This window comes from Lachnellula hyalina (assembly GCF_007821495.1).
Source record: "Lachnellula hyalina strain CBS 185.66 chromosome Unknown contig00053, whole genome shotgun sequence".
Taxonomy (NCBI): domain Eukaryota; kingdom Fungi; phylum Ascomycota; class Leotiomycetes; order Helotiales; family Lachnaceae; genus Lachnellula; species Lachnellula hyalina.
Window position 1 is genome coordinate 150,923 of NW_022157167.1, and position 22,763 is coordinate 173,685.

The window sequence follows — 22,763 nt, forward strand, 5'->3', positions numbered from 1 at the left end:
AAGGCTTTTACTAATAATGATTTGACACAATCACATGTCAGGTCAGGTTATCAGACTTTCTTGTCGAGCATTTCCGGATTTGATCTTGGGGCATGGTAGCATCACGCCGCTGATGTCGTGGCGGAGACATATTCCGCACAGCTTGACTCCAACCAAGAGGCATGAAGCAAGGTATTTTCAACAATCTGGCGCGGTTGAGGTAGACAAAACAGAGTTTGCGGACAAATGAGTGTGAGAAGGGCCTAAGACCCCTGAAAATTGGCATAAACCTCCGCTCCATATGGGCACAATACAGGGGCTCTAGCGCTATAACGCTACTTACTATACCCATCCGCTCTGAATCCACCCCCGCATTCTACGGCAGACGCGTTTCGCCCCTCGCTTCGCCTCTCCCCTCCCCTCCTCCTCAACATTAACAAACATGCTGCTGCCATCGCCTCGCTATATCTTTCGCTCAACTCACCCTCTGCATGTGTCCAGTCCTGCTACTTCTCCATGATACCCAGATAACATTGCGCTGCGGAGGTGGGATGACTCCAGAACCCAGAAAACCTATTCCTGGCCGACGAGCAGTTTGTGATCACTGTCGAAGACGCAGTAAGTCTGTCTACCTTACCTAATACCCACCCACCGTTCCTGCCCTAGTCCCTTCAGCTAGGCCATTACTAAGGCCATACCCAATTGCCCTCAAATCGTCGTCTCCTTCTCTCTTGTTACTGTCAGGTGTTCGGCTGTTTAGAATAGTGAGCTGACCTCAATTTTAGGAATCCGATGCGATGGCGAGTTTCCTTGCCAGCAATGTCAGTATGTTGCCTTGAGCTGCAAAAGGGACCATATCCCCAAAAGGAGGGGTCCGAAAAGGGGAAGTGGCAGAGTGATAAATGAGCTTCGCACTCAAGATGGCGACGGGAAACGGCAGGGGCAGTCCACTAGTTCGAGTGGAAGCCACAGCAGTGGTCCTCCATAGTGAGTTTTCGTTCTTTCAAATTCCTTTCTTCTTGTATACACTTCACTTGCTGCCAAAAATAGCCCACCTGCCGTACTTCTACGGCGTCAGTCTCGGTGATGGCGATGTGGGTCGATATATCTCGAGAACAAAATTGGCATCACCACTTCCCAGTGCTAGTGACCGTATCGGTGGAATACTTCTAATAGCATAATACAGTATTGAACAGTGTATTCCAGACAGTGCCAATGGAAGCCTTTCGCCGACCCCTGGCAAACCGCAGTGGCATCCCATCATGTCAGACGTGGCACATCTGTCGGATGAACCTATTAGCTATCTCAGCGATCAGTATCGGCCCAACTCACCAAATTACCTTCACCTAATCCCAGTGTGTCTTGAGCTATTTACAAAACACATATATCCGATAATGCCGCTAATCCATATGCCCACGCTGAGAGCTTCTATCAATCGTCCACTGGAAATGTTTGAGAAGAACCTCGTCTACTCTCTGTGTGCTCTCACATCGACACATATGTCTGGTAAAAGCATTTCAGCCCCTGGACCTCCGTCCTGGGAAGCTACTGGGCGCTTCTTCTTGGACGAATGCATCTCAGTACGGCAGTCTTACGACTTTGTTGAGGATAAGACATTAGGTGCTGTCATTTCTTCATACTTCCTCTCGACGGCGTCCTTCGAACTCAATCAATCCCGAAAATCTTGGTACTATTTGAGAGAAGCTTTAACTATGGGCCAAGACCTTGGTCTGCACGACGAAAAATTGTATGTTGGATTACCTGATGCTGAAGCGCTTTGCCGGAGAAGAACATTTTGGATTCTATACGTTACCGAAAGGTTTGCTTGCTCTTGCAATATCCAGACACAATCTAATTGGTCATAGGTCTTTTGCTATTTTACGACACAAACCTCTCACTCTGACGAAAACTCCTGGATTTCCAAGCACACTACATGAGTACGAAGCACCTGAAATTCACTCCGGTTTCATGCATTTAGTACATTCGTACCATCTTCTCGACTCTTCCTTCGTCGACTCGTGGAATGAATCCTCAGACGCTCCTGCCTCAACATTGACATATACAGCTCTCCAACAAAAGCTCAATTTACCACACCCCTCCGATGTGTCTCTCACCGACATCCAGAAAGCCGACATTCTCGTTACCCAGCAATGGCTTCGACTCGTTGTTTGGCAGTCATCCATGCGGCAAGGGTTGCTTTCATGGCATGCCGAACACGAAAGCATGACCTTTTGCTATCCTCTCAAGATCGCATATTCCCTCCTAAGTATCATTTCCTCGCTGCCCACGACGAGCATAGAAGTACATGGCATGGGAATATTTGAGAAGATATTCGAAATTGGGAATACGATGTTAGATATCACACAAACCTGCGGATCGACAATACCAAGCGGGAGCTACGGGGTGGTCCAAGATCCCCTTGAGATGTTTGTCAAGACCCTGAGCCAGACTCCAAACTCTCAACGGCAATATGCCAATATCCTGCTAGCGAAAGCAGCCGAGAAACCGCAAATCCAGAGGTTTTCACAGATGTCGCACCCGGTGTTGACAGACCAACCCATGATCTCTATAACTACGCCATATGCTGTGAACCCTCAAACTGAATTGAGTCGCGATGGTCTACTGGTGCCGCCGGTCTCACCACGACCGTGGAGAGGTAGCATTGTAGGTGAGATTGGCGATGATGGTGTTTATAAAGCTGTTGAAACTGTTGAAGACGATGGAAATCAATGGGGGAACTTTGTTTGGGTTCCTGGTACAAGTGACGGGGCTGATTCATTAGACACGATGTATACGTACAAATTAGAGTCATGAGTATTTTCTATTCTTTTGAACTTTGCAGGATCGATTACCTGATGAGTGTTTTCTCTTGGAAGTTCAATTTAGTTTTGTTTAGTTTTGTTTAACGCCGAGGGGGAGAGACCGAAGGTCTCCTCCAAGCCTCCCAGGGGGCATTGGGGCGTGACTGGCTAGGTATTTACAAGTGTATACACCAAACCCGGGAGCCAAAATTCAGCCATATAGGCGCCGGGCAAGTGCCCTTCCAGCCAATTTTCTCCCTCCACCAATTTGAAGGAGATATTTGTACAGTAATTTTCTCGCAAAGAAATAGTCAGGTGATAGGTAGGTCTTGGAAGTTTAAAGAGCGACGAATGGTCGGTTTTTGTTGCTCCATGATCAGTCATTTCACAAAATTGTATCTAGATATCTTGATACATGAAATGCATCGTGCGGTCTTTGTGCTGTACGAATGCGTCCGACAGCAAGAATATCGAAAGGAGTGTAAAACTCTATGGGGCCATGACGTCTACTGGCAAGCCGCCGCCCAGGCGATTGAGAAGAGCGTGGTACTGGGTTGGCACCCGAAGCTTTATAGATGCGCAAGCTTGGTTGGCGATTTGTGCAGCCGGGGTAGCAATCTACCAAACGTGGCTGTACTTCGTTCATTGGATCTTGATGTCGCCGAGATTAAAAGTGAGCAGACAAGGGTAAGGCGAACCGAAGCCTTTGAACGAATTGAGTACCAAGGAACTTATAACATCATAAATCCAGAAACGTACGAGGATATCAAGAAGTGGTTTGACTTCTTCAACGATGTGTATTTTGCCGGTCTGCTCACCGGCCTATGCCGAATCGCGTTCGTCAAGGAAAAGGACGAAGACACGAAGCTACCTTGGTTTCGTCGCCGTGTCGGGCTATGTACACACGTCTATCCGCGGGAAAAGTGGGACCTTGAGTTCAGAGACCAAACGCCCTTCTGTCAAATCGATCTAACAATATGCCATACCATCCATCCTCTTGAGCGGATCCGGTTATACCTGCAGACACTCCTCCACGAGATGCTGCACGCGATGTTCCGTCTCTATCAATGCAGGTGCGACAGCGGCTGCAAGAGGAATCATGAAGCACAGAGAGCCCTCGGGAGTAGAGGGCACCATGAGTCCTGGCACAGGGCTGCAATGTGCATTGAGAAAAGTAGCTATCTGGTACTCGGATGGCGAGGTATGGATCTCAACCGGCATGGGGCAATGGCTGCCGAGATATACAATGGGCGCTTGTTTCCAAGTGATGAGGTTCTTTCATCTCTGCAATTGGATAAGACAAAGGTTCAACGGCAATACGAGCAACAAGGGAAAAAAGCGGCACAGGCTTCTAGTGCGGACAAATCCGACGACAAAAGCGTCAAATGGCTGAAGTCAAACAGATCCATCCTCAAATACGGAATCAAGTAGTTCTGACAGTTGAGCAAGATGGTGTTTTTATTGATTTTAGAGACAAGCAACAAGAACCCGCGAGTTTGCTAAGCAGATTTTGAACGGTTATGCCATTTAGAATTTAGATCAAATCAAATGCATTGTTATCTCTTCAAACGAATAGACCAGATATCACTTCAGCTTCAAGGCTTTTGATAAGGGTACCAGTGTCTGGACTTGCTCTCGAGGGGCACTTTCCTCATGAATTGCTCGTAGAATAAGAAGCATTCTGGCACACCTTCCTGGGTTTCCTTGCCCTACTTGAGAAAGTGATATGCTGAATCATGTCTTCTTCGTCTGACCCGCAGGTATTTCCGGAATGGGAGTCTTGCTCGTGATTGTATAGGACGATTTTGTGAATCAGCCGGATCCCTACTTCTGTCTATGTGGCTTGGTTGGTTATTGGATGAAGCATTCACACGCGAGTTTGGTATGATTAACTAGTACCTGGTGAATAGCATCAGGTTTGTAACTTTGCTTCTATAAAGGCTCTTCCTTTGCTGGCTTTGAGTTCCGTAGCCAGACTTCAAGTTTGGTAGCCATGGTCAATTTCGAGGACCTCCATATCACAAAGCCTATTGCACGTAAAGAATTTGAGCTTGGTCGTCTGGGGTTATCAGATCACAACGAAGATGAGATCTCAAAAGCTATCGTTGAAAATGTGCGTCGGCTCTCCAGTCAGCATGAAATGACGGCAAGACAGAAACGTGCACTGTCGCGGTTCAAGTATGATGGGTCCTGTAAGTATATTAAAGAGACAGCCCCTCTGGTTTGGAATACATTACCTGAACTTCCCAGGAACTCTAGCACCAAAGCTCAGAAGCTGACATGATCTTTCAGTCAATATCGGCCAACCCTGGAACTATGAAGACACGAAGAAGTTCTTCGAGATCTTCAACGATATGTTCTTCGGTGGCCTCCTAAGCCTCTGCAGACTCCAACTCGGCAAAGCCGAGAGCTATGAATACAGTTGCGATCAAATTATCCTAAAAGAAGAAATAGGCCCGAGGTCCAAGCGCGCATATCTCACGGCCACCATTCATATCATCACTGATCAGAACGCGAAGAAGGATGTTTTTACCACCATCCAAAACTCTTTAGACACACTACTCCACAAACAATTGCACGCGGTTATCCATCTTCAAACGTGCCTATGTGAAAAAGGCTGTTGGGATAAGATAGACTATGAAAAAAAGAGCCATGGGGTTGAGTGGCTTGCTGCTGCGCTGGCTATTGAGCGTGCAGCGACTCCTTTACTCGGCTGGCCTGTGAAGCTGTATAGGAATCAACGCTTGGCGAGTGATATACATTTTTTGGGCTACAGGATGCCGAATGACGCTCTTCTGAGGGCATTGGATCTAGATGCCAAATACATTCTGAGCACCGTGGACTGGTACAGAGTGCACTCTGATGAAGAGGCCAACGAGCATAGGGTGCACCTTCCGTTGAAGAAGAATAGATGTCTGAGGGACACGTGGACGGTGGATGGTTGGGGCGAGAAGGGGTTTCAGAACAATGAGTGGTTGCTGTGGTGAGCCTTTTTCTGATGTGGTTTCGGTGGAGGACTTTTTTATTGTGTGAAAGTCCGCACTCGACAGGCTTTCAGCGCGACAAATCATGGCATATACTGATGCACAGAGGAGTCGCGGGTTTGAGTACGAGGGGTTGAGATAAACGTTGAATTACGATCTGAGATACTCATATGAAACTACTTGGATTCATAGACTTGCAAAAGAGTGGCGTGAATTTTAATTTTTCAGTGATATAATAACTTATTGAAATAGTATGACTGAAGCTCTCCAACAGAAACTGCGGTGGTTGGTTGGGACATCCGCAAGATTCAGCTTTTCTGCCACACTCACTTTAACTTGAAGTGAAGGCTGTGAGCGGGCGGCGAAGTGCAACAAATGTGAAATTTCTCTTTTAGGCACTGAAGAGTGGCAGAAACAAGTATTTAGTGAACTCGAAGCGCGGTGAAAGTGGCAGAATAAGGTGGTAAACAGTGGCAGAAAAGTGGGCGGTATAGAATAGCAGTATCATTCCACTTTTGAAGACATCCCATTAAGCATTCAAAGAGGCTTTAAATACTTCAAACCCACTTAGTATTGAGATGCTAGAACAGAACTAACCTGTGAGAGAAGACATGAGACTAAAATATAAATATGGTTGTTAGAACACAATTACAAAAGCCTCACTCCCGCAGAGAGATCTTGATACATTTGCGGCGCGCACTGGGAAAATCAAAGCCAAATATAGGCAAAAGTTGCTATTAGGAAACACAATATATTCTGTTGTAGGTAACCTTTCCAACTCATGGGCAACATTAGAGCTTCAAGAGTGAGACGTGAAGATATACGGAGGAAATGTAAAAACGGAAAGGGACCACCAATTTCTATTTTGGGATAGCCTTTCACGTGATCTACTGCTAGATGACGACCCGATTGAAGCTTCCTTCCTTAAACATCTCGACCTTCAAGCTCCTACCCCTCCACCAATACCTCGACAGGCTTCGAAAATCCATCGTGGAAGAGCCAACACACTCTTTGTAGCCATGGCGCCAGCACAGGACACCATGTTCCGGTCTGCGGACATGAGCATGGTCCAACTTTACGTCGCCAGAGAAATAGGCCGCGAGATTGTAAATGCATTAGGAGAGCTTGGACAGATTCAGTTTCGAGATGTATGTCCCTCCTCGAGGGAACCAAGGGGAATTGTTACTGATGCTCTTGATAGCTTAATTCGGACACAACTGCTTTTCAGCGAACGTTTACTCAGGAGATACGAAGACTTGATAATGTTGAGAGGCAACTGCGTATGTGCTGTGAAGATATTTGAGGCTTATGTACTGATACAATATAGGATACTTTCATGGACAGATGGAAAAGGCCGGTATTCCTCTACGCAAGATCGATTTCGACGTCGACACCTTAGCAGCACCCTCTACCTCCGAGATTGACGAACTCTCCGATCGAAGCCAGAGCCTCGAAGAGCGCATAGCACGCTTGAACGACAGCTATGAGACGTTGAAGAAGAGAGAGGTTGAATTGACTGAATGGAGATGGGTTTTGAGGGAAGCGGGAGGATTCTTCGACAGAGCTTATGGAAACGTGGAGGATATCCGCGCCTCAAGCGATAACGATGATGCACCATTGCTCCAGGATGTCGAACAACATGCCCAAGGCCAGAATGGAGATGCAGAGCGTTCACTGACCGGCATGAATATCGAATTTGTGGCAGGGGTCATTCCTAGGGACCGTACCGCAGCTTTCGAGCGTATCTTGTGGCGTACTCTGCGAGGAAATCTCTACATGAACCAGTCCGAGATCCCCGAAGCACTCGTCGACCCCACAAATAACGAGTCTATCAACAAGAACGTCTTTGTTATTTTCGCGCATGGAAAGGAGCTTATTGCAAAGATTCGCAAGATCTCCGAGTCTCTTGGTGCAGACTTGTACGGCGTGGATGAGAACCTTAATCTCCGTCGTGAACAGATCCTGGAGGTCAACAATCGTCTCGGTGATCTCGGCAGCGTCCTTCAAAACACCAAGACTACTCTCGATGCAGAGCTCACCCAGATCGCACAAAGCTTGGCTGCTTGGATGGTCATTGTTAAGAAGGAGAAGGCTGTTTACCAGACCCTGAACCTCTTTTCATATGATCAAGCTCGGAAGACCTTGATCGCCGAGGCCTGGTGTCCATCAAATTCCCTTCCTTTGATCAAGTCGACTCTCCACGATGTGAACAACAGGGCTGGACTATCTGTGCCCTCGATCATCAACGAAATTCGCACGAACAAGACCCCGCCAACATACCAGAAGACGAACAGATTTACCGAAGGTTTCCAGACCATTATTAATGCCTATGGAACTGCGAAATACCAGGAAGTCAACCCTGGGCTGCCTACTATCGTTACCTTCCCATTTTTATTCGCTGTTATGTTTGGTGATTTAGGACATGGCTTCCTAATGGTCTGTGCTGCCGCCGCCATGATTTACTGGGAGAAACCACTTAAGAAGGTCCGCGACGAACTGTTCACAATGGCCTTTTATGGACGATACATCATGCTTATGATGGGTATTTTCTCCATGTACACTGGCTTCATCTACAACGACGTGTTTTCAAAATCTCTGTCCATCTTCCCCAGTGCGTGGGAGTGGGATATTCCCGATGGTTGGAAAGAAGGCGACGTGCTATTGGGAAAGCTGAAGGGCGATTACCGATATCCGATTGGATTGGACTGGATGTGGCACGACACTGAGAACGATCTCTTGTTCTCCAACAGTTTCAAGATGAAGCTTAGTATCTTGATGGGATGGGTTCACATGACCTACTCATTGTGCTTATCTTACATCAACGCGCGCCACTTCAAGACGCCAATTGATATTTGGGGTGTTTTCATCCCTGGAATGATTTTCTTCCAGTCTATCTTCGGCTACCTTGTCTTCGCCATCGTCTACAAATGGTGTGTTGACTGGTATGCTATTGGTGAATCACCACCTGGGCTTTTGAACATGCTGATTTACATGTTCCTGTCGCCTGGTACTGTTGAAGAACCTCTATACCGTGGCCAGGGTCCTATCCAGGTATTCCTTGTTCTGCTTGCTGTTATTCAGGTGCCCATATTGCTTTTCTTGAAGCCATTTTATCTCAGATGGGAACACAACCGAGCTCGTGCGCAAGGGTACAGGGGCATTGGTGAAACCTCGCGAGTCAGCGCTCTTGATGCCGATGATGACGATAGCAATACTCTGGATGGTAGAGCAAGTCTCAACAGTGATAGCGAAGGCGTTGCTATGATCACACAAGATATTGGTGGTGATGACGAGGAACATGAGGAATTCGAGTTCTCTGAGGTTATGATTCACCAAGTCATCCACACTATTGGTTTGTATTCTCCCTATCATCCCTGACAATTCACGCTGACCTGGTTTAGAATTCTGTCTGAATTGTGTATCCCACACAGCTTCTTATCTTCGTCTCTGGGCCTTGTCACTAGCACATCAACAACTCTCAGTCGTTCTGTGGTCCATGACCATGGCCATCGGTCTCGGCACTACCGGTCCTCTGGGAGTATTTATGCTCGTTGTTGTATTCTTCGCCTGGTTCTTCCTGACCATTGCAGTATTGGTGGTGATGGAGGGAACCAGTGCCATGTTGCACAGTCTACGCCTGCACTGGGTGGAGGCAATGAGCAAGCATTTCATGGGTGATGGAATACCTTTCGAGCCATTTTCATTCAAGACGATGTTGGAGGAGGACGAGTCAGCTGCTGATATTAGCTAGACTTATGTTACGGTCCCTGAATTGACTTCCTTTGTACCCCCACTCCAATAGCATAGAGCAATCAAGCAACCTGTAGATTAGTATGACCAACGTATTGTGGTAAAAGATCGGAGCAGCCGTGCTGTAACGCGTAACAAGGAAGCTGAGGCCGTTTAATATAGGACTTTATGTTCGATGTGTTTCAATCTCCTGATACATGGCTATAATCACCCTGTCTGAGGCGGGCGGGTACTGCGGCAACATGATAGCGGGAATTAAAAATACCTACCCAGTCAATAGCTCTCTTTATCGAAAGGCATAGGTAAGGTGAGGGACTGTAGATTATAAAAGTGACACTATTATAAGATATAACAACATCTATTCAACGTCAAAACGTCTAGAACAGAGGACCAATCTATATATATCATCTGGATTCATCGATCTCGTACAGTACGTAACTCTCCTGGTGCCGATCTTGATGCATTCATTCATGCAGGAGCGACATGCGCAATCAAATGCCGCGAATGGATTGTTGAATCAAATCAGTATCGTCAGTTGGTATGATTCGCCGGGCGTGGGCGTCTAGAACTTCGGGATTTCCGTGCATATTGCCCGGGATGTACATGCATGAGCCCTGCAGGAAGCCAGCAACCAAGCTTTCTGCCCTTCCCCTCTCTGTCGCAACCTGTCACGGGCGGATGTTCCCGCGCGTTGCCTCTTCGGGACGCTGCGTTGGTTATCGACAGCGATAAAACTTGTATCGTATTCCTCACCGCTGTGGGGGTCTCGAAGGGGGGGTTCAGCACTACAAAACTCTTCTCGGCTGTCCCGTCGGTTCGTTCGTTCGTTCGTTCCTTCGTAAGTAAGTAGATTTACGTGGGATCCTTCCTTCCGTATTCCTTCTATTTCCCTCATTTCAACAGTCTACCTGTCATCATCTACATTTCCCTCCGCCTTCATAAATGCGCTGAGGACCTACTTCTTCCTGCAAGCAAAAACCACACAGTAGACGAGATACAATACATCAGCAACCATGGCTTTCAATAACCGCAAGTTCTCCATGAACCGCTCCTCGGGCGTTCCTAGAGAGTCGACGACGACCAAGATTACCAGGAGATTCAGTACCAATGAAATGAGCAACAATGGTATGTGGATTACCCCTCCATTCCCGCCTGCTTCAATGTCATTTCTTTATTCTAGCTCTAGCCCTAGATGCGTTTCAAGCGCACCTTGAGAAGTAAAGAAAGGAATCTTCTATACTGGAGATAGCCTCTTTTCCGACAATAATCAGTACAGAGACAACACTAACAATGCCCATCTTAGAAAACGACTCCAAGATCCATCGTCAATTCCGTAATGCCCACGAAGGCCACAAATCCCACGCCGGCCTTGACCCAACCCGTGCCTCTACCGGTGTAATCTGGTGTACGGAGCGCGCCTACGAGCACGGCTTCCAAGAAGAGCCAGAGAAATGGGCCAACCTAGGTCAAGGTGCCCCAGAGGTCGATGACGATATTGAGGGCTCCTTCGACCGCCCAACCACCGTCGATATCTCCATGACCGGACGAGAATATGGTCCTACGGCTGGTATTAAGAGCCTCAGAGCGGCGGTGGCAAATCTGTATAATGCGCATCATAGGGAGGGCAAGGAGAGCAAGTATAGTTGGGAGAATGTGTGTATTGTGCCGGGTGGACGTGCGGGGCTCATTCGTATTGCGGCGGTGTTGAATAATGCGTATCTGGGGTTTTTTATTCCGGATTATACGGCGTATAATGAGATGTTGTCTCTGTTCAAGAATGTGAGTCTCCTGCACCTTTCTACCTATATGGACAAGGGATAAAGGGAGCTGTGGTTGATTTGTATAGTTTGCAGCAATTCCCTCACCCCTCGCCGAATCTGATCACTACCACATCCACCCCAACAAGATCGCCGAGGAGATCGCCCGCGGAACATCCGTCATCCTGACTTCCAACCCGCGTAACCCTACTGGCAAGGTTGTCAAGAACCCCGAGCTGGCAGAGATCCAAGACATTTGCCGTGACAGAGCGACGTTGGTCATGGATGAGTTCTACGGTGGATACAACTACACCAGTGACTGCGACGGCACGACTATTTCCTCTGCTGAGAACATCGACGATGTTGATGAGGACGATGTGTTGATCATTGATGGCTTGACTAAGCGCTTCAGACTTCCCGGATGGAGAATTGCGTGGATCGTTGGTCCAAAAGTAACCTCCCCCTCCTCCCAAAATCTCACCAGACAAACCCACTAACTGACAACAGGAATTCATCAAAGCCATCGGCTCCTGTGGTTCCTACCTAGACGGTGGCGCCAACGTGCCCTTCCAAGAAGCCGCAATCCCCATGCTCGAGCCCAACAAAGTGCGCGCCGAGATGAAGGCTTTGCAAACACATTTCCGCGACAAGCGCGACTATGTCGTCAAGCGCCTCACCGAGATGGGTTTCAACATCAAGACCGTCCCGGACTCCACCTTCTACCTCTGGCTCGATCTCGAGGGACTTCCCGAGGCCATTAGCGACGGACTGAACTTCTTCCAGGCGTGTCTCGAGGAGAGGGTTATCGTTGTACCGGGTATCTTCTTTGATCTGAACCCGAGTAAGAGGAGAGATCTGTTTGATAGCCCTTGTCATCATTTTGTGCGCTTTTCGTATGGGCCGAAGATGGATACGCTGAAGATGGGCCTGGATGGTATTCAGAGAGTTGTTAATAAGTACGTTTCCCTTATCCCTTCTTCCCTTCCTTTTGCTTTCGTATAAGATGTAATGTGGGATGTGAGGCTAACACAAGTGTCATTTTAGGTTCAAGATGACTTAATTAATCAAGGCGGCACTGCATTTTATAGCATATGAGTAGATAGATGCACATATAAATACTCCGTCTCGACGCATAAGACAAACAAACTTATTTTCGGGTATGTACCTAGGAATAGAGCTCCCTCTACTTCTAGCTTGATACACATAAACACGAAGCTGTGTGCTATGCGAAGAGTCTATTCTCATAGCCTGCAATTTTTATTCTTTATAACGTGATATACCTTGAGAACTATCTTCTTTCATTTCCTTTTCTTTCCTTTACCTCTCGTCTCGTTTAGCGCTATCCGGGAAAGGAAGTGGGAGTGCTTGCAAGTTGAGTAGAGGTCTCACGCCATGTGTAGCAACCGCTTCCGAGTCTAATTCGAATGAGAAAACTTTCCTAATTCTAGAATTTGGAGAAGGTATGCATTTATTGTTCACTTGAGTTGAAATGCGGAATGCCAATTGATACATTATATAACATTTATTTAGCAGCTTGGAAAACTCCCATTCGTAGTTGGATGTCTTTTTAAAGCCTAGTGAAACTTTTCAACGCCTATAAATGACAAGCTCAAAACCTGATCTAGATCTTCTATTTCTTGACTTGCCCTTTTTTTATTATCTTTAACTTTGGCTCACCTTCTACAAGGTCTCCGAAGCCAGCCTTCTGGAATGGAACTTCTGTACCACTCTTTCATCCTTGGCATACTCCTGCTTATACTTCTCCAGCATATCTAGAGTAATATTCGAGCCACCACAGACCACAATAACAACATTTAGCTTCGAGAACTCCTCGTCGCTGACGTCCGGGAAGAGGACAGTACGCAGCGTATCGTTGTAAGCAGAAGCAAGACTTACACCGCAAGCAGCCTCAACCACAATCCGCTCATCATCCGCAAAGTAAACAGCACCCATGGCTGCCTCCGCATCACTAAATATGCAACTCGTGACCTCTTTCCTCTTTGCCCACTCAAAAGCCTGGTTTGCGACCTGCGTCGCCCCCAAACTCGTCGCAATACTCGTAATAGCACCCAGGCGACTCAACTCCCCCTTCTCTAAACTCAACGCTAGACTATGCGCCCCCTCCGTCTCAACAGCCATAACCTTGACGCCCTTCAACCCTCCCCCTTCCAAGCGTCCATGTTTCGACAACCCAGCCATAATACCAGCAAAAAGCCCGCCCCCGCCCACACTCGCAACAATAGCATCATAACCGCCGTACCCACACATCTGCCTCTCAACCTCATCAACCAACGTCCCATTCCCCTCCCAAACATCCACATGATCAAACGGCGGCACGTAAACCCCATCCTTATCCCCACCAATCAACTCTTCTCTCATATACGTATCCGCTTCGCTCCAGTGGTTGCCCACTTGCTTCACATCCGCACCTAGCGTTCGCAGCTTCGAGATCATTAGCGGAGAGGTGCTGAGCGGCACGACGATCGTGGCTGGGCGCTGCAGCGAGATGGCTGCTGTTGCGCATGCGAGTCCGGCGTTGCCGCCGGATGAACAGTAGAAGTGGATGGGGTGTGAGGGGCCATGGCGGGCTATGGCTTTGCTCATTAGGTTACCGACAGCGCGGGATTTGAAGGAGCCTGATGGTTGTAGGTTTTCAAGTTTAAGGAAGATGTTGCTGGTGGTGGGGTTAGCGGGGGTACTGGGGAAGGGGAATGGGGGGAGGGGAAGAGAACGAGGAAGAGCACTTACCATCCTGCTTCTCGGGAGAGGGCAGTTGAGCGGATGAGAGGGGTTTCGATCCAGGGTTTTGGGGGGAGGTTCGTGTTGGATCCCATGGTCACTGCTTGATATTGATCTTTTCTAGGGTTTTCAAGTGAAGAAGAGATGAACCGAGACTAATATATATGTATTAAAGAAAGAAAGAGATAGGAAAACTTTAAGATAATGGAGATATACCAAACTGTTATAGCAAACGGCACTTTTGTCAGATTATGTCAAATATGTGGCTGACAGGGCGCAAAGCGGGTAATGATGAAAAGTTCGACCAGGCGGTCGTCCTGATAAGAGGATAAGGGGCCACCAGGGCCATCTACGTGATCTTCAGGGGTAGAAAGCCGACGCCAACCGTAAAGTAACCCCTCCTTAACCCCCCCTTTTACAAAGTTATAGGGTAATCTATAGGGTAATAGTACCACTGATGCTAACTATACTCAGTATTATATTCAGAGATCTACTCAAGTAGAACCTACTGGACAATCAATGATTGGCTTTACTGACTAAGTTGGAGACTTCACCAGTCTGAAGAGGAAGTGCAACAGAGCTGTAAGTCTCTAAATCAGGGGAGACGTAAAGGATTCCCATTTTACAGCCAACGGATCCAGCATGCTCCTATCTCGTAGTCGTCATTAGTGGGGAAACGGTCACATCATGGAGTCATATGGAACCCGCAGGAGCTTTCCTGTTCTTCTCATTCGCGTGCAAGGAGTTCTGAATCGTATCTTTGGTCTCTTAGGCGCATAGTATCCATACCGCCAAGTGACTTTACCATCACGAGTGCAGTTCAATCGGGTGATGAGTTACCACTTGGTGTTGAACGCGTTTTGTATGAGATCCCAGGATGTTTGGAGGCGAGGAGATAAAGAGGGTGTAATAGAAATATGACGAAATCGTGATTTCTAAATCCTTTTGAAGTTGTGTCACAACCACAGCCAGGATCTTGACAACCCGCGGAAGCGAGATAACCTAGAGACGAGTCTGAAACGGAAGAAAGGACTTTCCAATAATAATATACAGTATTTATTACAGAGTGGTATTTGCAAAGCATGAACATCGACTTCCATCAGGTCTCAACACTTAGCGGAGGAAACAACGAGTCAAAATCATGTTTGCCGGGGGATAACTTCGGCGTCCCGTATGTATAATCGGCGTCCAATCGAGCATACTCGAAAGTCCGTCGCGACTCGTCTACGCCCATCATATCAAGAAGTTGTGCGGCTTTCGTCGGCATGTATGGCTGGAGAAGGATGCCGACGATGCGGATAGCTTCTGCGCAGTGGAAGATGGTGCGTTCTATTTTGCGCGCGTTCTTGTCTGCTTCTTGCAGCTCTTGATATTTGTCGACTAACATTGGAGAACCTCTGACGGCCCTACTTTCATTCTCGGCAACGAAATTTTGTGGTTTTATATCCTGACTCTTCGCAAGTGCCCAAGGTGCACAGTTTTGAAGGTATTTGTTCGTCTATTGCAAGATCAGTAGAGTAAGAATCAGAGCTGAATTATACGTACGAAGTAAACAGCATCCATAATAAGCTGCAATGCTGCTCCAGGATCCAGCTGCTCCATTTTGATATTGACAAGCCTGGCAAGATCACTCAACATGGCAGCCTGCTCCTTGGTGTATTTTGCGCCTCTGCGTAGTGTTCCATCTCTGGCTGCCTCAACCGCTTGCTTTACACTCCAGATCTTGGGCCTTGTGATTCTACTCACAAGATTGCCAATACCTCCCTGCAGCCCCTTCTTGTATCTCTTCACAATCAAATGATTCCCGTAATCCGAGTCATTTTTGATGCCACCGTCGTGCGCAAGATAATACCTCATCACGTCGATTCCGAACCGATCTATAGCGAAGAGTGGATTGACCACGTTGCCAGTAGATTTAGCCATCTTTTGATTCCCCAAAGTCCAGTGAGCATGGGCGAGAATCTTCTTTGGTAGTGGTATGTCCAACGCGAGGAGAAAAGCTGGCCAGTATATGCAATGAAATCGAACGATGTCTTTCCCAATAACGTGCACATCTGCTGGCCATCCTCCCGCTGACCCCTTTCCTGGCGTCCATGGATATCCCGCTTTGGTAATATAGCTGACGAGGGCATCAAGCCAGACGTAAATAGTTTGGCTGGGATCATCAGGTACCCGTATTCCCCAGCTCAGTCTTTCCACGGGACGAGATACAGAAAGATCTTCCAAGCCAGCCGAGACCCATTGGACAACATCATTCATTCGGGTCGCAGGCTCTAAAAATTCCGGATTTTCCTTGTAGAACTCAAGCAGACGGTCCTTAAAGGCAGATAATCGAAAATGGTAATTTGATTCAGAGGTCCATTCCACCTCTTTACCAGTCTCCTGGGACGCCATAAAGGTCTTCCCCGTCTGTGGATCTAGTCGTTTCTCAATCACAGATTCTGGATAATACGTCTCGTCACTGACGCAATACCACCCTTGATGTTTCGACTCATATATGTATCCCCTAGCCTTCAACATGTACCAAAAGTACTGCACCGCTTCCTTGTGATCCTCATCCGAGGTCCTCACAAAATGGTCATAGGACAGATTCGCTCGTTCCGCTAAATCCAAGAACCTCTGTGATGTTAAATCGCAGAACTCTTTCGGTGGAATATTGGCTTTGGCTGCCGCCTGTTGGATTTTCATTCCGTGTTCGTCGGTACCGGTACATAAAATGGCCTTCTTCCCTTGCAAGACCTGCCAACGTTTGAGGATGTCCGAGAGGACCATTGTGTAGAGGTGTCCGACATGAGGGGCTAGGGGCAAGCTTGTCAGTCAGCAGGTTCATGAAGGAGACATGAATGGAGAGCTACCGGCATTAACATAGAAAATCGGGGAGGTGATGTAATATGGCTTTTCCAAAGCGCGCGGAGAACTGGAAAATGATGCTCTTAAAGGGTTTTTTGTGCTGCAGGAATTGCATATCAAAGGTCCTCTCCACCAGTTCGTCACCCTGGGCCGCAATTGGCCTCGAAAGTTTGAGGGTAAACTACGAATACTCATAGTTGATATCAGACGCGTCCTAGTGTGCCTGCATTGACAAAAGGTTCATGCATTTCCTCGAGCGGAATTGCGGCCGCAAATCCCGCACAAGGCTACTATTATTACGAAATGACATCCAAAAAGAATCAATTTTCCAGAAAGTTCAACCTTCCCACATCATCGAGCATTTGCATATAAGCACGCCCCAAAAGTCATAATTCGCCTCAGTACGTCTAACATTCGGCGAATCTACACCCAAAATGACCGACATTTCTGAAAACACCGAGGTCAAAGTAGCTGTTGAAGGTAGGAAACCCCTCCATAATGTTCGTTACCTTGACTAACGCCTCTCATAGCTGCTGAAATATTTGTGAATAGTTACTACAAAACATGGAACAAGGAGAGTGGAGGCAAGGAATTGTCACATTTCTACGTAAAAGTCAATCCCGAATCTCCACTCAAACCAGATATCACCATCAACGGTAACATTGTTGTAAGTCTCACATGGTCAGAAGGATCTGTAGTATTTATTCTATTGTTCTATGCTGACTAGGATCGTTTTTAATTAATAGGAAGACCCTACAGACCTGGAAGGTTTACATCGCAGTCAGCCGTAAGTTGATTGGGAGACCCTTTCCATCCAGGCGTGTTCATGAGACATGTTTTCCTTGAATATTTCTATTCTAGGGATATCTCATCACCTAATATTTTCTCCATCAAATACCTTGAAGAAGAAATACTCATTCAGCTTGTAGGTCCAAAACCCACTACGAGGTCGAGGCATTTGATTGTCAGGTCGTCAATACCAATTTTACAGTCGGCGCTCCGGAAACTCTATTAGAAGGGAATCCAGCTGGAAAGAAGATGAGCATTCTGGTGATGGTCAGTGGGAGTGTGAAGTACGCAGAGTAAGTAATCGGAAACCCAAGCATATCATACCCTGGTCTATTCAAGATCTAGTCTGAGGTTCCCTACCGAAAATTCTGGATCAATACTGACTGCCTTGATTTTAGCGCCGAGGAAACTCGCGGATTCGTTGATAATGTGTTGCTGGTTCCTAACTGGGATATAACAAAGAAAAATGAAAAGGAGAAGAAAAAATGGCTAGTCCAGAGCCAGACCTTCAGATTGGTACTCTGAGCGTAACGTCCCTTCAAATCAAGAAGTATTTACGGATGTCTGAAACACATGTAACTACCCAGAAAAATCAGCGGTCTTTCGACAACACTGATCATATGCTGGAGGACCGAAATTACGCCAGGTCGAGGGAAGGATCGCGAAAGAAGCTTTCGGTCAAGAAATATGGTCCAGGAATACCACCAAACTCTCTACAAGAATCGATTCTTTTGAGCAAACATCACCAACCCATTTGCGAAGTCGCCCGAGCTCCGACGTGAGAGGGCTTTGGGTCTTTATGCTCAACTCTTATTATGAGATACTACTAAGCCAATGAATTGCAAGTCACTCGAGAGTAAAGCAGTATATGGAAGAAACTTACCTCTCACCAGTGTATAATAAGTGAACCTACTGGAGAAAAAACTTACTATTCACCCTTTGTTGCATTCGATTCACCCCCGATCCATGAAGCTCTTTTTACCTTCACACCACTTTTAAAGACTTGTGTTGCATTTATTCACTGGCCGTCTCCGTAAAAAGCATTGCATCTCTTTCTCGTCTTCCACTTCAGCTTCTCCCACCTTTATACTCCACCTTCATCAACACAACAGCGACCAGTCTCATCATCCTAGCCATCGACATTCTCGTTATAATATTACTTTGCCCTCGCATGGCGCCTTGCATCTAGTCCTTCAAATCATAATCTCGCGACCTAGGTTTGTGTGATCTCCACCTCGTCCTCACCTTCATATCCATTCAATTGCAGCCTGGCCTCAACTTGACTCCCAACTTCACGTCTTTACGTTGCGCAAACTTCTCTGCTGGTTGGTCTGGTCGAGCTGTGAGGTAAGCCATCAATAATCGCAACGTACTCCTTGGGTTTCTATTGACCTGTTCTAAAGCATCCCTTCCCAGTCTCATCGAAAAGCCATTGAATTCACCCATCGCCTAAAACTTTCCGTCATCATGAAGTTCAAAGCTTGCACCCTCGCAGGTGGTATCGTCAAAGGCGAGGTTCTGCTTCAGGTTGATGAGGAAGATGCGAAAGAATTCGAGCTTCCCGCTGATGGCAACAAATTCAGCTGCTACGTCTTGACCAAACCAGGCGACGCGCTTATAGCACGTTCCTCTGTAGCCTTGTCGTCTGACGTTGAAGAGTTCGTTGATGTTGTAGTTGATGGCGTTTTGCGGGCTACTTCGGTGATCAAAAAGGGAGCAGAGAAGGGCAAGAAGGCCACTGTTCACAAACCTGTGTTCGAGAAAGTCTTGTTCTATAGGTATGAGAATGGGAAGAAGAAGGGTCTCAAAGGTTTGTGCAATTCCTCTTGTATGTTTTAAGGCACCTGCTAATATCTTCAGTTGGACCGATGGAGGCCACGGCTCGCGAGAATGTCTCAGAGCTTCCTGGTACACCACTATCTACTGTCGGTACTATTCAGCTACAATTCTGGCGCAAGTATCCGGAGGACGATGCAGAATCCACTGCTGACTCTGACTCTGACTCTGCGGCCGAGACTATCAAGAGAGCGCCTAATTTCGAAGAATCCCACCGTTGGTCAGACCTGAAGCTATTAACTGAGGCCTCTGTCTCGGAGTTTGAAGTCGGGTGAGTGCTTATAAAACCCCCCCTTTTCACTATAGCTAATAGGCCTAGACTTTCTAGCGGAACTCAGAACTGGAAGGTTGCTAAGGACCGTCTGTTGGAGGAACGTGATGACTTTAAGTTCTTTGCCTCCTGTACATTCCGTCTCGTTTCATCCGAGACACTCCGCAAAATGGATCTTAGCGCCCCAACTACTACAGATCTACTTGCGGCAGACCATGTCAAATCGAAGCTAAGTCTCGAAGTATTGCAGAACCCTGAGGTTGAGGGCGACGAAATCATGGAGCAGTTCGATACTATTAATTCCAGGATCCTTAGCGGTCTTCTTCCTGAGGCTTCAAATGAATCTTTAGAAAAGAAGAAGCCTATAGTGTTAGGAGGCATGCCAGGCGGCCCTGCTAATAAGGCAGTTAAAGGCAGGGCGTTAACTGAGGAGCGACAATCTGCTCTATCCGAGAGAGAGCTTTCCATTGCTGCAATAGAACCAATTGCTAAGCCAAACAAGGAGTTTGAGGAGTATGATAGTATCTTTCAATCTATGAGAGATGACTCGCCTAAAACATCACATAGTGAGGCTATCAATGCTAATAGAAAGTCCGAATGGCTGACTGCGGGTCAAGAGCCTCTAACACCGCCTCCGTCAGCTAGGAAGCCCTATAAAGCAGCTTCACAAAAAGTCATCCTTGCTGATATCGACACTGATATAGTCAACGAGCTAAAGCGCAAATCCATTGCCATCAGCGGTAGTGACATCAGCACCCCCAACGAAACCCGAAAGCGATCAACCACCGAAGATCTCCAGCGTAGGACCCTAGCCGCCCAAGCTCGTCTCGCGGCTGCGCGCGAGGAAAAGCAGAGGCTTGTGGAGGAGACTATAGGGGCCTTGGCGTACGAGGCGGAGGGGGAGAAGGTTCTGCAGCTTGAGATGGAGGCTCTTGAGATGGAGCGGGGAAATGAAGAGGCGAAGGTAAGCAAGCAAGCAATGTTCCCGATTTTAGTAAGGGGAGGTCAGTACTAACAATCACATGCATATAGTCGAAGATTGCTACTATTTATGCTTGAATGAACCTTTGCCAGTCAGTACTGGAACAGATCAATTCATCTCAAAGTCTTTCTCCATATGAGGCATGACTGATTCATCGACATATATTTTGCTTTTCGGGGCGTTTAGAATTATTGCAAGTCTTTTCCAAGGTTAGTCAAATATGGACGGACGTGAAGGGTGGGGGAGTATGGATGGGGCGTTATCATAAGAGCACACTACGAAACCAAGCCGAAGGGGAGATCCAGCGACGACTCATTATACATAAAGATGGTGTTTAGAGCACAGAAATGATAATATTGGTATGAAAAGCTGCCCTTGAAACATTCAAGAGACGTACTATGTTCAATATGTTGTCACTCTAAACGCTCCTTTATATGCACTTCGACTTTCCCTCAGGATTTTGTTCCTCCAAACACTAAGTACTCCCCCATCATGAAATCGTAATCCCATTATATGCCTGAATTCGCAGCCATGGTAGCAACCTCAGGGGCCTTGCAGTACACCTTATGTCTCGCACTCCAATTCTTCCTCTGGCATTCCTTCCCGCAATAGAAAGCAGACTTGCATCTAGCACAGGCTTTAAGGTCCGCCTGCTTGGAGAATCGACAGGCCATCGATTCCGGGCACTGCTCAACACTAATCAGCAAATGTCTACACCGGCTAGTACACGATACGAGAAATCGAAATAGAAATATTCACATCAAAATGCGAGCAGAACATATAGTTAGGAGCGCCCTTTGTACGCCAATGAATCGCCTTTTCGAAATCCCCCTTCGTCTCAAAAAGTCGACCGAGACTGTCTCGCGTGCAAGCCGTGTCGAAGTTCTCACACTCTACTTTGCAGTCGGTAATTAATAACCAGGAGTATACCCCCCCCTAATATCAAATACATTACATACTTTCTCGTTCAAAAACAGCCTTCTCCAACTGCTCTTGCGCTTCGTCCAGCTTGCCCATCTTGATATACAGCTCCCCTAATCCGTTTCTGGTAATAGCTACAGAGACCAAGTGCTCGACGGGGCCAGCGAGCTTAATTTCGAGGGCCTCGAGGTACTTGGCTTCTGCGCCGACATAGTTGCCGGCTCGCTCGAGCTGGATGGCTTGGTTGTTGAGGGGGGCGGCTAGGATGATGTTCATAATGTCGTGTGGGATGCAGGAAATCGACAGTAGGCTGTGACAGTTTTGGATATTTTTACAAGAGTGCAATGTGCTTATAAAGGGTATGGCTGGCTGTGAGGAAACAATTCGGTCTGTGGAATTATGTTGAAGGATCGACCATGACAGGACAACCGGAAAGAGTAAGATATTCCTGGATAACGCGCACCTCACACGAATTTACGCGTCCACACGTGATATGTTCCGGTTGAACCAGAACTGATTACCCCCTCGTTTTATATCGGTTTTGCGCTTCCCGGCTTTCTCTTCTGCGATCCAACTATCGAGATCTCTATCACTTACTTTACTTTGTTAATTCCAGAATATGGCAGAACACCGAGTTGATTACACAACAAGGTTCTGAAAAGTAACCAAATTGCGAATCCCCCTATACTCTACTCTGAGCGTATATCAGTATTTTACATCACAATTCCACCCTCACAGCTAAAGACATACTCAAATAAAACCCAAGAGTTAGGAACAAACCAGAAGGAGCATCACATCACACTCCGTATCTTCGTTCTAGAACAAAGCGTAAGTCCATCATCCATGCATGGCCCGTTCCGACCCGTGCCCATCCCGTCCCGCAAATTGGTCTCGGATCACCTTGTGGCCTGTTCAGTCGACATGCAACAAAAACCAAAAAAAAACCCCCAAAGGTAAAAGCAGAGGCGATTAGACAACATCACGTGTATTTAAGGGAGTTAATTGGATGGATGGGTGATACTATACGTTATTGATGAGATCTACAGAATGTTTAGTTGCAGCCCCAAAAGTAAAAGGCGTCTTTCGCTGCGTACGAGTAAAGTA

At 47.1% G+C, this 22,763-nt stretch overlaps 7 protein-coding genes across 7 annotated transcripts; 4 read left to right on the top strand and 3 right to left on the bottom strand.

Annotated features, from left to right (window-relative positions):
- Window positions 1-899: 899 nt before the first annotated feature.
- SUC1_1 (putative sucrose utilization protein) lies at window positions 900-4,211 on the top strand (the record flags this gene model as incomplete). The annotated part of the gene is made up of 5 exons (XM_031149642.1): window positions 900-966; window positions 1,030-1,131; window positions 1,186-1,798; window positions 1,845-2,734; window positions 3,184-4,211. 5 exons carry the CDS (start codon window positions 900-902, stop codon window positions 4,209-4,211), a joined length of 2,700 nt encoding a protein of 899 aa, XP_031005978.1.
- A 2,452-nt stretch (window positions 4,212-6,663) lies between these two features.
- On the top strand, window positions 6,664-9,515 carry vph-1 (V-type proton ATPase subunit a; the record flags this gene model as incomplete). Its single annotated transcript, XM_031149643.1, has 4 exons — window positions 6,664-6,912; window positions 6,966-7,044; window positions 7,092-9,116; window positions 9,166-9,515. Coding segments are annotated over 4 exons (2,703 nt in total), but the record flags the coding sequence as incomplete, so codon positions are not given.
- Window positions 9,516-10,527: 1,012 nt separating this feature from the next.
- Window positions 10,528-12,273, top strand: aspC (Aspartate aminotransferase; the record flags this gene model as incomplete). The annotated part of the gene is made up of 4 exons (XM_031149644.1): window positions 10,528-10,639; window positions 10,818-11,293; window positions 11,361-11,723; window positions 11,779-12,273. 4 exons carry the CDS (start codon window positions 10,528-10,530, stop codon window positions 12,271-12,273), a joined length of 1,446 nt encoding a protein of 481 aa, XP_031005976.1.
- Window positions 12,274-12,951: 678 nt separating this feature from the next.
- Window positions 12,952-14,105, bottom strand: CHA1 (Catabolic L-serine/threonine dehydratase; the record flags this gene model as incomplete). Its single annotated transcript, XM_031149645.1, has 2 exons — window positions 12,952-13,945; window positions 14,020-14,105. The coding sequence occupies 2 exons, from the start codon at window positions 14,103-14,105 to the stop codon at window positions 12,952-12,954; spliced, it is 1,080 nt and encodes a 359-aa protein (XP_031005979.1).
- A 1,004-nt stretch (window positions 14,106-15,109) lies between these two features.
- Window positions 15,110-17,082, bottom strand: 93G11.130 (putative methionine--tRNA ligase, mitochondrial; the record flags this gene model as incomplete). The annotated part of the gene is made up of 3 exons (XM_031149646.1): window positions 15,110-15,508; window positions 15,556-16,808; window positions 16,866-17,082. Coding segments are annotated over 3 exons (1,869 nt in total), but the record flags the coding sequence as incomplete, so codon positions are not given.
- A 212-nt stretch (window positions 17,083-17,294) lies between these two features.
- Window positions 17,295-18,431, top strand: NXT1 (NTF2-related export protein; the record flags this gene model as incomplete). Its single annotated transcript, XM_031149647.1, has 6 exons — window positions 17,295-17,340; window positions 17,391-17,527; window positions 17,607-17,647; window positions 17,790-17,942; window positions 18,048-18,165; window positions 18,237-18,431. 6 exons carry the CDS (start codon window positions 17,295-17,297, stop codon window positions 18,429-18,431), a joined length of 690 nt encoding a protein of 229 aa, XP_031005967.1.
- Window positions 18,432-21,458: 3,027 nt separating this feature from the next.
- Window positions 21,459-21,935, bottom strand: LHYA1_G004691 (uncharacterized protein; the record flags this gene model as incomplete). The annotated part of the gene is made up of 2 exons (XM_031149648.1): window positions 21,459-21,634; window positions 21,698-21,935. The coding sequence occupies 2 exons, from the start codon at window positions 21,933-21,935 to the stop codon at window positions 21,459-21,461; spliced, it is 414 nt and encodes a 137-aa protein (XP_031005954.1).
- Window positions 21,936-22,763: the final 828 nt, after the last annotated feature.